General features: G+C 31.6%; 1 protein-coding gene across 3 annotated transcripts in view; it reads left to right on the forward strand.

Annotated features, from left to right (window-relative positions):
• The window catches only part of LOC119607289 (protein trachealess), a 104,292-nt gene that overhangs the window by 69,664 nt on the left and 15,953 nt on the right, over nucleotides 1-18,675 (forward strand). The window contains exon 1 of one of the 3 annotated variants that reach the window (XM_037961159.1): nucleotides 8,738-10,140. The exons of the other annotated variants lie outside the window; for them this stretch is intronic. Coding sequence (XP_037817087.1) covers nucleotides 9,911-10,140 — 230 coding nt within the window. The 5' untranslated portion in view covers nucleotides 8,738-9,910. Of the gene's footprint in view, nucleotides 1-8,737; nucleotides 10,141-18,675 lie in introns of those variants that run through there. 3 annotated transcript variants of the gene reach the window in all.

The following is an 18,675-nucleotide window of genomic DNA, read 5'->3' on the forward strand; positions in this document are numbered from 1 at the left end:
TGCTAATAATGCAGCAGTCGTTCGCGAACTAAATCTGAACTAGAACTGACCTAGAATCGAACTAAAACTGAACTAGAACTGAACTAGAACTGAACTAGAACTGAACTAGGACTGAACTAGGACTGAACTAGAACTGAACTAGAACTGAACTAGAACTGAACTAGAACTGAACTAGAACTGAACTAGAACTGAACTGAACTAGAACTGAACTAGAACTGAACTAGAACTGAACTAGAACTGAACTAGAACTGAACTAGAACTGAACTAGAACTGAACTAGAACTGAACTAGAACTGAACTAGAACTGAACTAGAACTGAACTAGAACTGAACTAGAACTGAACTAGAACTGAACTAGAAACTGAACTAGAACTGAACTAGAACTGAACTAGAACTGAACTAGAACTGAACTAGAACTGAACTAGAACTGAACTAAAACTGAACTAAAACTGAACCATAACTGAACCATAACTGAACTATAACTGAACTATAACTGACTAGAACTGAACTAGAACTGAACTAGAACTGAACTAGAACTGAACTAGAACTGAACTAGAACTGAACTAGAACTGAACTAGAACTGACTAGAACTGAACTAGAACTGAACTAGAACTGAACTAGAACTGAACTAGAACTGAACTAGAACTGAACTAGAACTGAACTAGAACTGAACTAGAACTGAACTAGAACTGAACTAGAACTGAACTAGAACTGAACTACTGAACTAGAACTGAACTAGAACTGAACTAGAACTGAACTAGAACTGAACTAGAACTGAACTAGAACTGAACTAGAACTGAACTAGAACTGAACTAGAACTGAACTAGAACTGAACTAGAACTGAACTAGAACTGAACTAGAACTGAACTAGAACTGAACTAGAACTGAACTAGAACTGAACTAGAACTGAACTAGAACTGAACTAGAACTGAACTAGAACTGAACTAGAACTGAACTAGAACTGAACTAGAACTGAACTAGAACTGAACTAGAATTGAACTAGAACTGAAATAGAACTGAAATAGAACTGAACTAGAACTGTACTAGAACTGAACTAGAACTAGAACTGAACTAGAACTGAACTAGAACTGAACTAGAACTGAACTAGAACTGAACTAGAACTGAACTAGAACTGAACTAGAACTGAACTAGAACTGAACTAGAACTGAACTAGAACTGAACTAGAACTGAACTAGAACTGAACTAGAACTGAACTAGAACTGAACTAGAACTGAACTAGAACTGAACTAGAACTGAACTAGAACTGAACTGGAACTAAACTAGAACTGAACTAATTTCATTCTTAGAAGTTAGAGCAAAAATCCTAAATCGTCTTATAGTTCTACATCAATTATTGGCTTTCGTAATTTTAATCGTTTAATTTTACGAGATAGTAAAGCTTTAACGAATCTTCGACCTTTTTAATTTGTATTCTGTCGCGATTAATCTTAAGACATAGTTTTATTGAAAGTTGCAACGACGAGAGTTTCCGAGGTTGTAAGTTTTTCGCCGCCGCTTCATCTTTTTATAAATCGACTATATGTAGGTTCTCATTAAAAGTTGAATATTTGAACTGCCAATAATTCAACTCAAAGATCTATAACTGAACTTTTTTAGTCTCAGTTAAGCAAAATTAGTTGATAAACTCATCGACCACCATCCCATTGGTATTCTCCGAATTCCAATTAAGCATCAAAGCAAGATTAAGACTTCTCTTAAGTAAATCATTAATTGATTATCTCCTCATAGATCAATTTCAGCATTAATCTTTGACCTTCTGAGAGATTTATTTAAGTAGTTTCAATCGTTTAATTTTCGGACTTGGTAAAGCTTTACGCCTTGACTTTCTGAATCGTTTATCTGAAATTTATAAACTTCTCAATCTGCCTTCATAGTAGTTTTATTTCGAAATTAATTTACCATATACAACGAGTGTCTGAATATGGACGACGTGTACATTAAATAAAAGATCCACCGAAGGAATAATAACTACACCTAACTCCCACGCTTTTCTCCTAAACCCCCTAAAAATAAAACAAAAACTACAAACACACAAAACGGCAGTAGCAACAAAAAACCTACAAAATGAGACGCCCAAATTAAATCATGGATTATGTACCTGTAAAGTATACAAACACTCATACACTCAAATCCATATTATATACAATGGATGGAGTCATCATCGGCAGCTATACGTTCTCATACACATAAAGGAAAATCCAACTACGATTGGTAATTGAAATTTCGGTCACATACCAATACACGAAAAAAAAACTAAACAGAATAAAATAAAACAAACAACTACAACAAATATATACAAACAGCACACATACTCCCATATACATATTCCCCTTTTTCCATTTATAACGGTTTAGACAACCATTAGACAAAGACAGCTGTATACAATGAAAGTGAGCGCTGGCTATAAAATTCCCAAATGTAGAAAAAAGACATCGACTAATTGAGTGAGCGTGACTGTGTTGAGTAGGTTGAGTGTGATTGTGTATGCAGTAGAGCAATGCTTTTCAGCTGGTATATACAAAGCTACAACTACAAAGCTACATTTAGTTAACTATACAAAATAGCTACAAACATATACGGGCGTGGTAAGAGAGAGAGAGAGAGAGTGAGTGAGACAACATTATATATATCATAAAATAGCTGTTTAAGTTGATGTTGTTGTATGTTTACATTTCAAATACGAGTGAATACACTGCAATGAAACTTGTTTCACCATTATTTTCTTGAAGAAATCATCGCACACACACCGCCACTGCAGAAACTACTACATTGTACAAACATAAATACAAATACCAACAGCCAGCCATTCTCACGTACATTTTAAATTGCCGAAGTTTTTTTTGTCTTCTTTACATTTGTTTTCCTTTTTTGTGTATTTTTCTGTTCCACCAGCAGCAACAATGAGGAAGCAAATACCAAAAAAAGCAACAGTCTGAGAGTAATTTCCAAAAAGTTTTTTTTCAACCAAATATACTTACAAACTGTATACAACTCTGCTTTAGCATATCCTGTTCTTTTTATACTGTGAGAATATTTCTGAGGACCCTCAACCACCTCCACATTTCCCTTAACAACAAGTACGTACCACTCATTATGTATGCGTGCTACGTCGACTCCGATTCGTGCGAATTGTTCCATATTATTGTTTTTGCTATTTTGTGCCTTTAAGCTAGACGTTAGTTGGGAAAAAACACACAAAAACAAGAGGAACCAACAAAAAAAAAATCCGACTTTTAACAGTCACGTCCCGCCCATTTGCGTACGCAACAATATATTATAAATGGTTGCTGGATAGAGAGATAGAGAGCAAAAATGTAAAGAGCGAATTTAATGGGGAGCATAGAGTGTGTTAAATAATTTGAGTGCAAATTTTTGAAATATGGGACAAAATTTTACCCATTTTTATAGCGATAGAATTGGTGTAGACTTGGTAAAAATATTTGGTCAACATTTTTAGAAATTTCTGTTCAAAATAAAGGTATTCATTTCATAAAATAGATTTTTTTTTGAATTTTTGATAAAAATCTTTCCTAGCATCTGATGGAGATTGATATTTCAGGGCAATACCCTATTCAATTTCCCGCAAGCATCAAATTCTCGTCTTAATCCTACTATTTTGTAACAATGCCTAATATTAGATTGTTTTGAATATTGCCTCAAAAAAGATTTGAACATTTGCATTCAAAAAGTTTAAATCGTTCATCTTCTTATACATTTAAACATCAATCCTTCATCTTCCGTCATTATTTTTTGCAACATTTCACCGTTAATCGCAACTTTTTTTCCACTTCCGCTGAAACTTGAATTATTGACATTTCCTTTTTTTAATAAGATCAATACTTCATATTTGCAATCTCAGTTAAAGCTGAATTGGACGAAGGGTCCAGCAAAGGACGGTAAGGCTTGAGTCATTGACATTCCATAGCTCCACGTAGGCTTCAATCTTAGTACTCATTTATACAGCAATTGTTCCTTTTTTGAGTTCGCTTAGATGATTTCATGTTGATCCTATACCACTCCCGATAAGTCTTAAAAAATTAGTCCAATTTAATAGATCCATTTCAATCTTACTCCTTTTTTCAGTCCGCTTGGATCATCTCATGTCCTTAACTTCTTTAATGGAAGTGATAGAAAGCCAATCTACTTTTTAAACAGCTTTCGATCCTTTATTAAGTTCCAGTAAATCTCCATTGCATGGTCAACTCATTTCCATAAAGTTTATATCATTAACATTTTCATAGGTATATTTTTAGTCCCAATCAAGCTTTAGTCTTCTTACAGCTCAAACTTGGTCCTTGTCACGGATTCATTTAGCTCTTTAATGTTAATAATGCTTTAATTCATTGACTGCTCCAGTCCATTTAAATGTAAATCGGTCGTCTTTCCATTGTCAGTATGTAAAAGTTCTATCACTGAATATGTCTTTTAGGTTGAACCTCAATAATCGTTCACTTTTTAGCACTTATGAAGGTTGCTTTATTGGGGCTCTCATAATCCAACATAAGCATTTATCATTAGTCTTCTTCATTGTTCTACATCTCAGAATGAATGAACATCATTGTCCATTAATTTGATCGTTAAGCTTGGCTTCGTAAAATCAAAGTAAGCTTTAAGGTGTATCCATTTAAGTAGGAATAATTGCTTGTCCGATAAACAGTAACACTTTGCCTTTTCAAAGTCCATTTCTTGAATAGGAGTAAAACTGATTATGAATTCTTTCATAATTTAAAATCGTATCTTAACCTCTAACAACATTAGATCAACAAAGAATGGATGAACATTTGATCCATTTGCGACTGTGCTTATAGGGCAAAGACTCCAAGATTCTCCTAGCATCGAAACGAACAATTTTAGCACCAATCCTTAGGCTTTTTGGAACCAATAAGGCTTCAATCCTTGACCTTGTTTCAGTTCTATTTAAGCGAAATCCTCCACTTGTTCAATGTTATTTTAAAGCAGGAAGTTTTCAAATCCAATAATAGTACAGGCTTCTTTTTTTTTTTGTTTTTTATACTTCCAATCCATTTTTTAATCCAAGTTCTGCCAGAATCATCGGGCTTCCTTTGAAACTTTAATTATTAAACTTGCTATAGTTCCATTTAGGCATTAATGATTTTTCTTTTTTTTTTTTTGACTCAAGTACAAGTTCATGCTGGTTTTGTCATGATTCCAATCAATGCCGAATTATGGGTATTGTATCGGTATTAGTTTAAACCTCCAATACTGATTGAGTCTTCAAATAATTTCACTTAGGCTTTGGTTTTTATAGTTAGGCTTCTTTATGGTTCCATTTCCTCAAACTGATAATGCTGATTGAATCGCAAGTCCTCTTGTTTCGGTTTCATTTGACACTGAATCGGTGGCCTTTTTAAAGCTTCGAACGTTCAAAGTTTCAATCGTTGGCTTTCTCAAGCAGATATTTCTTTCAAGCCCCACTAATTTAAACTGTATACTACCAGAATCATAGTTTATCCAATAGTTATATTGGATTTATGGTTCCATTTAAGCATCGTTTGCTTGGACTTTTAGACTCAGTGTCGCATTATTTAACCAACGAAAGTCTTGGATTTTCCCTTTGATAGCATTATAAAATGTTGTAAAATGCTCTGCTTGTCTGATTCCCGACATGGCTTCCCAGTGGCGAGCAAATTAAGATTCAACCCACAAGTCTCTCATTGCCTTAGCATATCCTTAACAAAGAACTTCTCCATGCAATCCGCCATTCAATTGCTTCAATGATTTCCTAAAGTTGCATTTGGGTCTGAATCGATAATCTCTTTTAAGATCAAGCTTTAACTGTAGTTATATTCTTGTCCCGATTAACTGTGTCTTTTTATAGAGTTTTTCGCTTCCGTAATTAATGCCAATCGATTGTCTAAAGTTTATTTTTGCTAGTTTTCTTTTTTGCGTTATTGAAGGCGTTAACATGTTAAAATCTTATATGTCAGATATCTCAAATAATCGCTTTCCTAAGAATCTGAAGCGAATGTATTGCAAAGCAGGACAATGGCAGAGAAAATATTCAATAAATTCTTCCCCTTCACCCTGACAGCTTCTTCGAAGTAAACGGTATCCAAAAATTACAGCAACTAGGTTGCTGAGTAGGGAACTACACAGTTGCAGGAGATATTACATGGGTTTGCTATTCACCATTGTTCTTCATATAAGTTTTCTTGTTGTTCCATCTAATTTTGGGAAAGTTTGTAGACCATTTTATCTAATCGTTGTTGCTGTAATAGTAACTGTAGTTATATTCTTCTCCCAATCATTGGTATTTTAACTGTTAATCTTTTTATAGAGCTTTTCACTTCGTAATTAATGCCAATCGATCGTCTCAAGTTTATTTTTGCTGCTTTTCTTTTTGCGATATTGAAGGCGTTACTATTCTCAATTCTTATACTTCCCTAAGACTCTTGCAAAATAGGACAATGACACAGAAGATATTCAATTGATTCTACTTCCTCTTCATCCTGACAGCCTTTACGACGTGGGATGAAGCAAACGTAATGTTACGGTGTCCAAATTAAGACGTTATAGGGTAAACCACATCTTCGTACGTGGTTTCCAAGTGTACAGTATGCATAGTTCGGAACGATATAGATATTGGAGATATGACGTGTGTTTGCTATCCAAATTTACTATGGGATGAACCAAACGTAATGTTACGGTGTCAAAATTAAGACGTTATAGGGTAAACCACATCTTCGTACGTGGTTTCCAAGTGTACAGTATGCATAGTTCGGAACGACATAGATATTGGAGATATGACGTGTGTTTGCTATCCAAAATTTACCATATCGTTCTGGTAATGATGCAAGTTGACTTCTCTTATTTGGGAAAGTTCGTAGAACATTTTATCTAATAGCTATTTGCATAATTTGAGCGGAATTTCGCAAAAGTAATCTATGTCCATATTGGACATTGAGGCTCATATTTTCGCTTGTTTATCAGCCCCTCAAATTCCCGCGTCTCCATAGTTGTATCAGTACGACTGTTGATTGTCTCCCCATCCTATTTAAGGATGCTCGGCATTTATGAACAAGTGTGGATATAGTGTATAGACCTATCAGAGATTTGATAACAGTTTGACTATCGGTATTAAATATGATTATCATTAATTGATATTCTGTAAATATCAGCTCCTTTTACTGCTGATATTTCAGCCTGCTGTGGACTACATTCATTTTGTATCCTAATGGTTATTGTAATCCCGAATTCAGGGTTAGATATTCACTCTCGTCTTTTGAAACCATCCGTGTAAGCTGAAAGAGAGCTTCTCTGGGAAAATGGTTTGAAAGTTCAATATATTTGTCGGGTAGATACACGTGAAAATGTTGCTTACGACTCTTTCAGGCCTGTTATGATCTCCTTTACCAGTGCCTCAGATGAGAACCAAGTCCGCGACCTCCTCTCTACCAGACTAGAACCCTAGCCTACTGCAGGCCACAAATGTTGATGTAAATATTTTCAAAAACTTAACACATTCAGCAATTTTTGCATTCATTCAATCAATTACCACCAATTGTTCTTTAAAAGAAATTAAAAATCCATACATAACCTTGAAATACATTTTACGCATACAAACTGTCCTAACGTATTATTTGAAAACTACAAAATATACCTCTAGGTCAGTTTATATTACCAATAAGTCTAATAACAATATTGTTAATATTATTTTTAGATACAACTCTCGTATAAATATATTTTCCTAAATTTACGTGTTAAAATCTAAAATTACTTTTTTCAAACACGCAGCATAAAACGAAAAATGTCCCTAAAATATATATTTCGAACCATATTTGGGGCCCTTTTGTTTACGACAAAATTATTACAATAAGAAGACTATAAGGTACTAATAGAAATTCTCGGAGAATAAGTAGTAAATAGAAGAAAAAGAGTAGTTTTATATTGTAAATAAAGGAAATGTATGAAGAGTGTGTATGAGTACTGAGTACAACAGTGTTGTTGTTGCTGTTGTTGCTGTAGTAGTAGTGACTTTTTGGTATACACTCACGTCTAAAGAGTAATGTGCGAGCGTGAGACTGCTTAAAATGCTACTGGTGCGACAAGTACATGACCAAATGCTAAGTCAGGTGCACAAACATACACATACACTTACACACGTACATAAATTTGGGGGGGGGGATATAAAAATAAGAAAAGAATCCTGACAAAAACAACAACGTTGATATTGTTGTTGTTGTTTTACTTATATACTCTTACCACTCAAAAATTGTGTAAGAGAATGTGTTGGTAAGTGTGTATATGTGTGTTTATTAGTGAGTTAAAAAGATATTGCACGTTCGTTGGTCGTTTACTCCTGCTACAGCCTATTGTGAGATTTTTTTTCTATTACTTTGTTGTTGTTGTTTTTGTTGCTGTAACTGTTCGTGTTGTGCATGCCGAGTCAACAATGTCACCCCAAAATATTGTGCGTGAGTGAGTGCGAGTTAACGTTTGTGTGTGTGAGTTTAACTGTTAAGATTATAACGCTTTTTTTTTGCTAATGTATTTGTGTGAAATTTTTGTCATACGTATACGCTGTGTATGTCAGTTAACTACAACAACAATATAGTGCTTTTACAATATGCTTGTTGTTGTTGTTTATATTGTACTGTTGTGTGTGTGTGTGTATATTTTTTGAGACATCTTCAATTCCACTTTGGTTTTTGTTTTGTTTGTGACGTGAACGTGGGCTTCTCGAATTATTCTGCACGTACTCGTTGCCAACAACGGACGTACGCTTGTATTACGCTTAGCATCTTAACAAACCGAAATACAATACAAAAAGAAAAAAACCAACAACAAATATTACAAAAAACATTAACATCAAACGCTCGTCACACAAACTAAGGAAGAAAAAACAAAAAAAAAAAAAAGATTCGTGTTGAATTTTTATTCAGTTTTGCAGTTTGGAGCAGCAACATAATTGCCGCCCCCTGCTCCCTTAACATAGGGGTTTGTGTGAGTGTTAGACGGTGGGTTTTACAACTACATACCCATAAAATACTGTGTAAAGTGTAATTGTGTCTGTTTCGTCATCATCATCGTTATCGTCTTCTTCGTCGTCGTCGTCAACATCAATCGGATGCTGGACTTTAGTTCAATAACGTCTATTACGTGCCAAATGCATTTAAATATTTGTTTCTTTTTTTATTTCTTCATACGTAACGTAACGTGAACGCGTTTAACGTGAGGAGGCTGCTGTTAGCCTGTTCGTGTGTGTGTTTGTGTGTAAAGTGTCTGTCCAGATTAACTGTCTGCATGTTGTTGCTGATGATGATTATTTTGAAAACTGGACGCGTGTGAACTTTTTCGTGCAAAATTTTTTCTTTTTTACTATTTGTGGCTAATTCTAAACGTAACACGTTCGATTGGCAGTGTAATTTGAATTTTGATAAGTTTTAATGTTGGTTTCAGCCACTAACCTTCAAACGTGTGCAACTTTAACAACAAAATAAAACAAAATATACTACAACAAAACAAAAGGATCAGTCAAAAATAATATTTATTTCAAAAAAATTTAGCTTGAGTGTAAACAAGCCTAAAGAGTTATTATCCTCTAAAACAACTACAACAAACAAATAATAAATAAAAATCTAAACAAAACAACAAGTGAAAGTTCCTGTTTGCCCAAAAAAAAAAGTTAAATTAAATGACCCTTAAAAAAATATTTTATTAAATTAAACAAAAGGTCATTTATTATTCACAAAAAAACCTTCAAGAAAATTAGTGAAAATGTTATTTGTTAAATAATTTAAAAAAAAAAAAGAAAAACTTTACAAATTGGAAAATATCTTTTTAAAAAAATATTTTCCTTAATAACGAGCTTTATTTTTTTTTATAAAAAAGAGAAAATAAATAAAATATAATAAAAAACTTAACCATAAAATGTTACCCTATCAAGCTGTTGCCATGGATTATGCTGGCTATCAACGCCAACCCACACCCGGTCATCCTGGCAGTCATATGGCCCCTATGGGCTCTTTGGGTATGACCGGACCGGGTGCCTTTACTCATTCGTGGTTGGTGCCAACACAAGATTTATGCGCTGTGCCTTATAATAAAATGCCAAATCAACATCATCCCTCACAACATCAACCACAACCTATTGAACCAGGGTTAGTTAAAAAGTTTTATTTTTTTTAGATTTAAAGTTTTTTTAAGATTTTAAAGAAATTTTGTTTACATTTTTAATATCGCAAAAAAGTAGTTCTAAAATTCTATTAGAGATTTTGATTCCTTTTGAATATCGTGTTTTAAATCAGAAAGATAATGTAGAACCAAAACCCATTTTGTAAAAAGTTTCCGTTTCAGCTGTTTGAAACCAAAATTTATTACAATTAGCTTTTTAAGGGATAGATATGAAGTTTGTTTCAGAGTTGAGTTAAATCAGATTAAAACTGTAAAGGATTCTATCAATGAAAAGTGGACTCGAGCAGAATTTACCTTCAATTGTCAAAATAAGCGTCGGCATAAAATTTTTTACCCAAAAATGTTCTAAACAATTCTTTAAAGTTTGCTTTTTATTTAGGAAAAGTTTCAGTTTTAATTTTTTTTTTTTAAATTTTGGAAATTTTTCTAAAAAAGAAGTTCTTTCTGCTTAACAAGTCAGTTTTATATAATTTTGTTTGATAACCAGACATGGTTCCTAAAGAACTAGTTCTCGAGCATGTTTTTCGGGAATATTTTTCAGATTTTCTTAAAATTATTTCGATTAGAAAGATATCTAAAAGCTCTATCTGCTTTACAAGTCAGTTATATGTAAGTAAGTTTAATAACTAATCATGGTTCTTAAAGCACCAGTTTCGTAACTAGTTCTCATTAGGCTAGTTACAAGTCTAGCATGTTTTTCAGGAAAATACTTGAGATTTTCTTAAAGTTATTTTGATTTGAAAGTAATGTGAAAGCTCTTTCTGCTTAACAAATTAGTTTCATATAATTTTGTTTCATAACTAGACATGGTTCCTAAAGAAACACTTTCGTAACTAGTTCTCAATAGGCTAGTTACAAGTCTAGCATGTTTTTCAGAGATATACTTGAGACTTTCTTAAAGTTACTTTGATTAGAAAGTAATGTAAAAGCTCTTACAAGCTTAACAAATCAGTGTCATATAATTAAGACATGGTTCCTAAAGAACCAGTTTCGTAACTACTTCTCGTTAGGCTTGTTACAAAACGAGCAAGTTTTTCGAGAAGATATTTCAGATTTTCTTAAAATTATTTTGATTAGAAAGAAATGTAAAAGCTCTTTCTGCTTAACAAGTTAGTTTCATATAATTTTGTTTGATAACTAGACATGGTTCCTAAAGAACCAGTTTCGTAACTAGTTCTCTTTAGGCTAGTTACAAATTGAAATGTAAAAGTTTTTTCTGCTTAACAAGTCAGTTTTATATAATTATGTTTAATAACTAGACACGTCTCCTATAGAACCAGTTTTGTAACTAGTTCTCATTAGGCTAGTTATAAAACAAGCAAGTTTTTCGAGAAGATATTTCAGATCTTGATATTCTTCAATCTTTTAAGGAAATAGTTTTAGATTTGAAATTTTAGAAGTAATCTTTAAACATGAAAAATTTTTGTTTTAAAATTATGAAAAGAAAACTTACCAGTTTTACAAAAACAGTGACCTGAAAATAAAATAAAATAAAATATGAAACTTATTAGAAAAGTCTGTAAACAAAATATAAAAAATATAAAATAATAAATAAAATATTTGAAAAAAATAAAAATGAAATGAAAGGAATCCAGAATTGGAGTGTCAGCTTTCTTTGGGAACAAAGTTGAGACCTGAGTGAATTTCTCAAACTGGTCCACTTAGTCGAAAATTTCTAAAGAACTTTTAAAATTATGTGTAAGAAAACTAAAATATACAATTTTATTTGTATTACAGAATAAGAGTGTTAAAAAGTTTCTAAAATTGGATTAGATATCATGCAGTAGGGTCTCAGCATTATTTGGGTTAATACAGAGACCAAGTGAATTTCATAAACTGGTCCCCTTAATCGAAAATGTTTAAAGAACTTTTAAGTTTTTTTGTAACAAAACTAAAATAAGTAAATCCATTCGTATTTCCGAATAAGATTGTTAGAAAGTTTCTAAAATTAGACTAGATATGATACAGTATAGTCTCAGCATTCTTTGGGTTAATACTGAGACCAAGTGAATTTCATAAACTCGTCCCCTTAGTCGAAAATATCTAAAAAAAACTTTTAAGTGTTTTGTAATAAAATTAGAAAATATAAATCCATTAGTATTTCCGTAGAGCTCTAAAAAGTTTCAAAAATGTGAATAGATCTTTCGGTCTATGCTCAGTATTCTTCGGCGCCATGTTGACAACAAATGAATGTCATAAACTGGTCCCCTTAAACGAAAACGTATAAAGAACTTTTAAGTTTTTTTTTTGTAACAAAACTAAAAGTTATAAATCCGTTTGTATTTCCGAAAAGTATCAAAAGCTTTCTAAAATAAGAATAGATCTTTTGTTCTAGACTCAGAATTCTTCGGTGCAATGTTGACAACAAATGAATTTCATAAACTGGTCCCCTTATTCAAAAATACGCCATAAAATTTTTAAATTTTTGTGACTAAACTAAAAGTATTTTCGATCATATTATAACGATCAGTTGAATTCTTCAAACAGATCGTTATAAATCCCATAATGTCTTTCATTTGAGATCCTATAAGTATTTCTAAAGTGAGAATTGCTATCCCACCGTTGGACTCTGCATTCAAACAGGAAGCTGTTTTAACTGCTCATTATGCCATCTGAGAGACTATATCCCTTAATCGCTCTCAAATGAGATCCTGTAGGAGAAAGTGTCTGTGATAAATTATTTTCTAAAACTTCCGACAATATTTGAAAAAAAGTCGAAACCCTAAGACCAAGTTAGACTAAAGGATTGAGTCGCGCTAAATCCGAACTTAGATTTTCTCCATCAAATCTGGGATTTGATATCTCGAAGAAGATTCTATAAATAAAGTTATCTTGACGCTATTGTAGCGTCTCAAAAAGGGACGAAAGTGGAGTTTTTTTTCCAATTTCACGACAAGAAATCTTAAATTTTAGATGTAATGGAGGTCTCATACGGATTCAGCGCGGCTCAATCCTTTAGAAAAGTATTGTTTGGACTCTGCTTTAAAAATTTGTCGGCCTGTGTGATTAGTTTCATTATGATTGTCTGGCTTAGTTGTCTTTTGGGAGAATCTTCAGTTATGGAATAATATTTCAAGATCTACCTGTGATATTTGTACTTTAAACAAATATTTATTTATAAAACACCCAAAAAAATTAAAACCCTTAAAGGTAACCAAGATTACAACAACAATTTTGATTACAAACTGCTCTTGAATAAGAATATTATAACAATTAAAGACATAAATTAAACATATTTTTCCATACAAAATGATGAAAAGATGTCACTCTAGTACAGATAAATGAGCCAAAACAAATTTTAACTTAAAAGTGCCACACACACATACAACTAGCGTTACTTACAACATATTTAAACTCTCAGATTTTGTATATACAATAGATCTAACAAACAATATAGAAGAAGAAAAAAAAGTAAGACAAATTACAGGCAATTAATTAACAAGACAGATATTTAAACATCTTTAGTTGTAAACATCAAACTATAGTTTACAACTAAAGATGCAAGTGTTGAAAATATCTTTTAGATATTTTTTTCACACATTAATTATCAAATTGTACAAATGAAATTCGTAGATAAAAAGAAAAATTATAACAATAAAAAAAGTATAACAAATTAATAAATGTTTCAATTATTATTAAAAAGAAAGAACTGCTTAAAGTTAAAGTTAATAATAAACAAGTAAGAAAGTATAGTCGGGCGTGGCCGACCATATGATACCCTACACCAGTTATGAATATTAAATGTGATTTATTTTTCATAATAAAGCATTTATCTTCAATATTCCCTTGTTCCGATACATTTAAGCAATTTATGGATGAAAAACTAATTTTCTGAAAGAGGCTTTATATGGGGGCTAGGGGCAAATATGGACCAAGCCCGATAAAATTTTGTGAATATATATTTATATTTACATAATATTTTATTGTCATTGAATTTCATCGCGATATTTGTTTTTATAAGTTAATTTGGGACATTCAAGTAATTTTCTGAAGGGGACTTTGTATGAGAGCTAGGGTCAAATGGGGCCCGATCTTTATGAAATTTGGCAGGGTCATCAAGACTTTTATAAAACTTAGTTGTGCCGTATTTTATCGATATATCTGTATATTTAACATAATTATGAGCTCAGAAGCCCTTTTCGGGGGGTTCTGTTCTATGGGGGCTAGGTGAAATAATGGACCGATTTTAACCATTTTCAATAGGCTTCGTCCTTAGGTCAAATAAAACGTGCGTGCGACCTGTACCTTGCGCACAAGGTTTACATGGACAGCCAGACGGACGGACGGACGGACATAGCTTAATCGACTCAGAAAACGATTCTAAGCCGATTGGTATACTTTAGGTGGGTCTCCCCACTAAAGTGGTGTAGGGTATAAAAAAGATTTATTTTTAACTGAAGTAGAAAAAAAAAAAGAAATAACATTTACATTTAGAAGAAGAAAAAAAGATGTTAAAAATAAGATTTGTTTTTAAAGATGTGAAGTTTAAAGTAAAACGTAAATTAAAACGTTTAAAAATTTCATCATAACTTGAGACACAAACTGCTACTTGAAAAAAAATAAACAACGAAAACATTTTAACAGATTTTATACTTCAGATGAAAACGTAGTTACAAATGGATGAATGGATGGCTACATTATTTTAAATCTAGAAAAATTAAAGTTTATTTTTCTGTATCTGTTGTCGGCTTTTGTTACGTTTCTAAATAAGTTTAAGTTTAACACGAGTATTGTCTTTGCTTTAAACCAGGTTTTCGGTTGGTTTCTGAGTTTGGCTGCAACTTTTGTTTGTTTTTTTTTTTAAACCGAGATGCATATCATTTTGCTACATGTGTTTTTTTTATAAAAACTTCTTAAGAAAAGCCGGTATTTTAATAAAGCTCATAATTTTTTGTCTTTTTTTCTGTTTACTTTAGTTTCTGGTTTTTTTTGGTTAATAATATTTTATGTTTTTTTTATTTTAACTATTTTTTTTTGTAAGTTTCTTATTCATAAAGATTTGATCTTAAACTTGTTGAGCATAAAAATATTTTTTGGTAATTAAATTTAATTTTAAATACTCTAACTCTGGATGATGACATACATATAGTATTTATTTACTTTTATAACGTACGTCTGGCACGGGCCAAACTTATTTGTAAAAGTTATTAAAACCAAAAAAAAACTTGATTTGTAATTATTTTTACCAACTTTTTTTTCTGCAGCTTTTAAAATAAAGTCTTTAGTAGTTTTTTTTTTGTTATAAAAATTAGTAGGTTTAAGACTTTTCTTAAAAATCTTTTTTAAACATTTTAATAACTTTTAACAGCTGTTTAGTTAATTGTTGTTATTTCATAGCTTTTTTCTTTTTTAAACTTTTTTTTTATAGAATTTTAAAATTATTTCCAGTTAATCATTATAAAATTCTATTAGTTTTGCTTAATTGTAACCTATATTTTTTAAATGGTTTATAAGTAACAAATATGTTTCACTATTTCGTAAATTTCTAGAAATTCTTATTCTGTGTCTGGTTCAGAATATGTTCGTTTTAGATTTCTTTAGAACTGTGACCAATTTTACAAATTAAAAGGGGAAACAAGTTTTTAATTTAAATTCATTTGATAAAATCTCCACAAAATATATTTCATTCATCTTTTCTCTGTTCCGGATCCAGAACGTTTGTTAACATTTAGACAACGGATGTATAGAAAATTTAGAATTGTTGCAATGTTGACTTTGTGACTTTGACAACGAATGTTATTGAAAAATTATAAACTCTTTGGTGTCAATTTGATACCAGACGTGTATATTTCTTTTTCCCTCTGTGTAGGCCGTGTTTTTGTAGGTCAAATATCTCGCAAAGATCTAAGCTGATCAAAAAAGTTTTGCCTTAACAAAGCCTGAGCTTTCGATGCTCTTTAAAAGAAACCGAATAGAAACTTGGCGAAGGGCAAAATGCCTCCAAAGGCCCAAAATCAAGTCCGCAATAGAATTCTAGATTTTTTCTAATATAAAAGTTCCTATAGTATATTTTATAGTCTGGACTGTAGTCTACTCTATAGTCTGGACTATGTATAATCTACTCTATAGTCTGGACTACAGTATACTCTATAGTCTGGAGTATAGTCACTCTATAGTCTGGACAATAGTTTACTCTATAGTCTGAACTATAGTGTACTCTGTAGTCTGGACTATAGACTACTCTATAGTCTGGACTATAGTTTACTCTATAGTCTGAACTATGGTGTACTCTGAAATCTGAACTATAGACTACTTTAGAGTTTGGACTAAAGTCTACTCTATAGTCTGGACTATAGACTACTCTATTGTCTGGTCTATAATATACTCTGTAGTCTGGACTATAGACTACTCTATTGTCTGAACTATAGTATACTCTATAGTATAGACTATAGTCCAGTCTCTTGTCTGGACTATAGTCTATATATACTCTATTATCTGGACTATAGTCTAGCCTATTGTCTGGATTATAGTATGGACTGAGTCTACTCTGTAGTCTGGACTAGTCTATTGACTGGACTATAGTCTGTACTATAGTATACTCTATAGTATGAACTATTGTATACTCTATAATCTGAACTATAGACTACTTTAGGGTCTGGACTAAAGTCGACTCTGTAGTCTGGACTATAGACTACTCTATTGTCTGAACTATGGTCTTTAGTATGGACTATAGTCCAGTCTCTTGTCTGGACTATAGTCTAAGTCCAGACAAGTCCAGTCTCTTGTCTGGACTATAGTCTAGTCTATTGCCTGGGCTATAGTCTACTCTATAGTCTGAACTATAGTTTACTCTATAGTCTGAATAGCCCAGACAATAGAGTACACTATAGTCTGAACTATTGTGTACTCTATTGTCTGGACTATAGTCTAGTCTATTGTCTGGACTATAGTATGGACTGAAGTCTACTCAGTAGTCTGGACCTATAGACTGCACTATAGTATACTCTATATTCTAAAATATAATCTATTCTATAGCATGTACTATAGTCTAGTCTATAGTCTGTTCTATAACACATTTTCCCAATAACTTAAAGTAGAGTTTTGAAAATTTTATTAAAAAAGTTCACAGCTATTTGGCCGCGAATATTCGTTCCAAAATCGTATTATAAAAACTCCCCTTTTAGAAAATGGTTCTTTTTTCTATGCCTTTTTTAAAAGCGTTACATTTGTGTGTTATCAAAAGTTTTAATCGGATTTTAGATTTTTATATTGGCAAAATATTCGCTGACATTTAAAATCGATTAGATTTTAAAAGAAAAGAAAATGTTGCTAATACCTTTATTACTTGCATTAATCCTTTAAGCTACTTATTTTGCCTTGAGAATAGAATGTATAGCCATAAAACAAAAAGGAATTAGTGACCTAATAAAAACCAAAGAACAATACATATTACACAAGAGATTACAAGAAGACCGCAAAAGGAAAACAATAGTTCACACGAAGCGACTGCTGAAAGGTAATGTCAAACTCAAGACAGGTAATCAAAGTCAACATATAGGAAAATGAGTTTTGAGTTTTAATATAAAATAATTTGGAATTATTTAAAGCAATAAGTTGCAAATTTAAAAAAATAGAAACAAAATCTATTAGTCCCAATTACATGGTTGTCTTTTTAGCAATTATCTCTTAGAATATTTTACTTTTCAAAATTATTCTTAATTTTTTGCAATTTTTTGTCTAAAATTTAAATACAAATTCATTTTAAAAACAAGACAAATGATTTTTCAGCCATTTTTACATTATTTTTTGCCTTCAACTCAATTTTGCAATGAAAGGCATGTGTATATTCATTGACAGCTAATTTGTTAACGATTGATTTGCTTCGAAATTTACTTTTTTGTCGTCTATTGAAAATAAAAAGATTAATTGTTTTGTCAGTCGCTTTTCAAAAGAAGGGAAAATAAAATTTGAAAATAACAAATGTAAATTGTACATACAATGTAATTATTTTGTTGCCTTTAGACAAATTTTTTTACAAAATATTTGTTTGATAAGTATTTTACACGGATGTGTTGTGACAAATGTAGCGTAAATAATTTGTGCAACATTATTAGCAAAGAAAAAATTTAATATTAAAAAAAACCAATGACAAATTTATTGGGTTATTTATGCGATTCTAGGGAGACAAATTAAAAAAATTCTTGAAAAATGTAAAAAAGGAATTGTAAAATGCTTGCTTAGTTTTTGCAAAACTACTTCTGCTAACGGTACTTTATAATGACTACTGCATACCTTTTGCCTTACTTAAAACTATACAAATAAGCATTACTATAAATACTATTTTTCTATTAGTACTTTTCTATTATTTAAACCGAATTTTTTACTCCCACTTTTAAATTAGAAATATTTTAAAATAAAATTCTTCTTATTGTCCTTTATCTTTTTTAACCTTGATCTACATCCATATTTTTCCTACTTCCATTAAAATTCTTGTTGTTTTTCTTCAAAATCTAACTGTAATCTTTATATTTTTATTATCATTATTATATTTTCTTTAAAAA

Source organism: Lucilia sericata, unplaced genomic scaffold, assembly GCF_015586225.1.
Source record: "Lucilia sericata isolate MDLA Ls3-8-SP2 unplaced genomic scaffold, ASM1558622v1 Contig000684F_arrow, whole genome shotgun sequence".
Taxonomy (NCBI): domain Eukaryota; kingdom Metazoa; phylum Arthropoda; class Insecta; order Diptera; family Calliphoridae; genus Lucilia; species Lucilia sericata.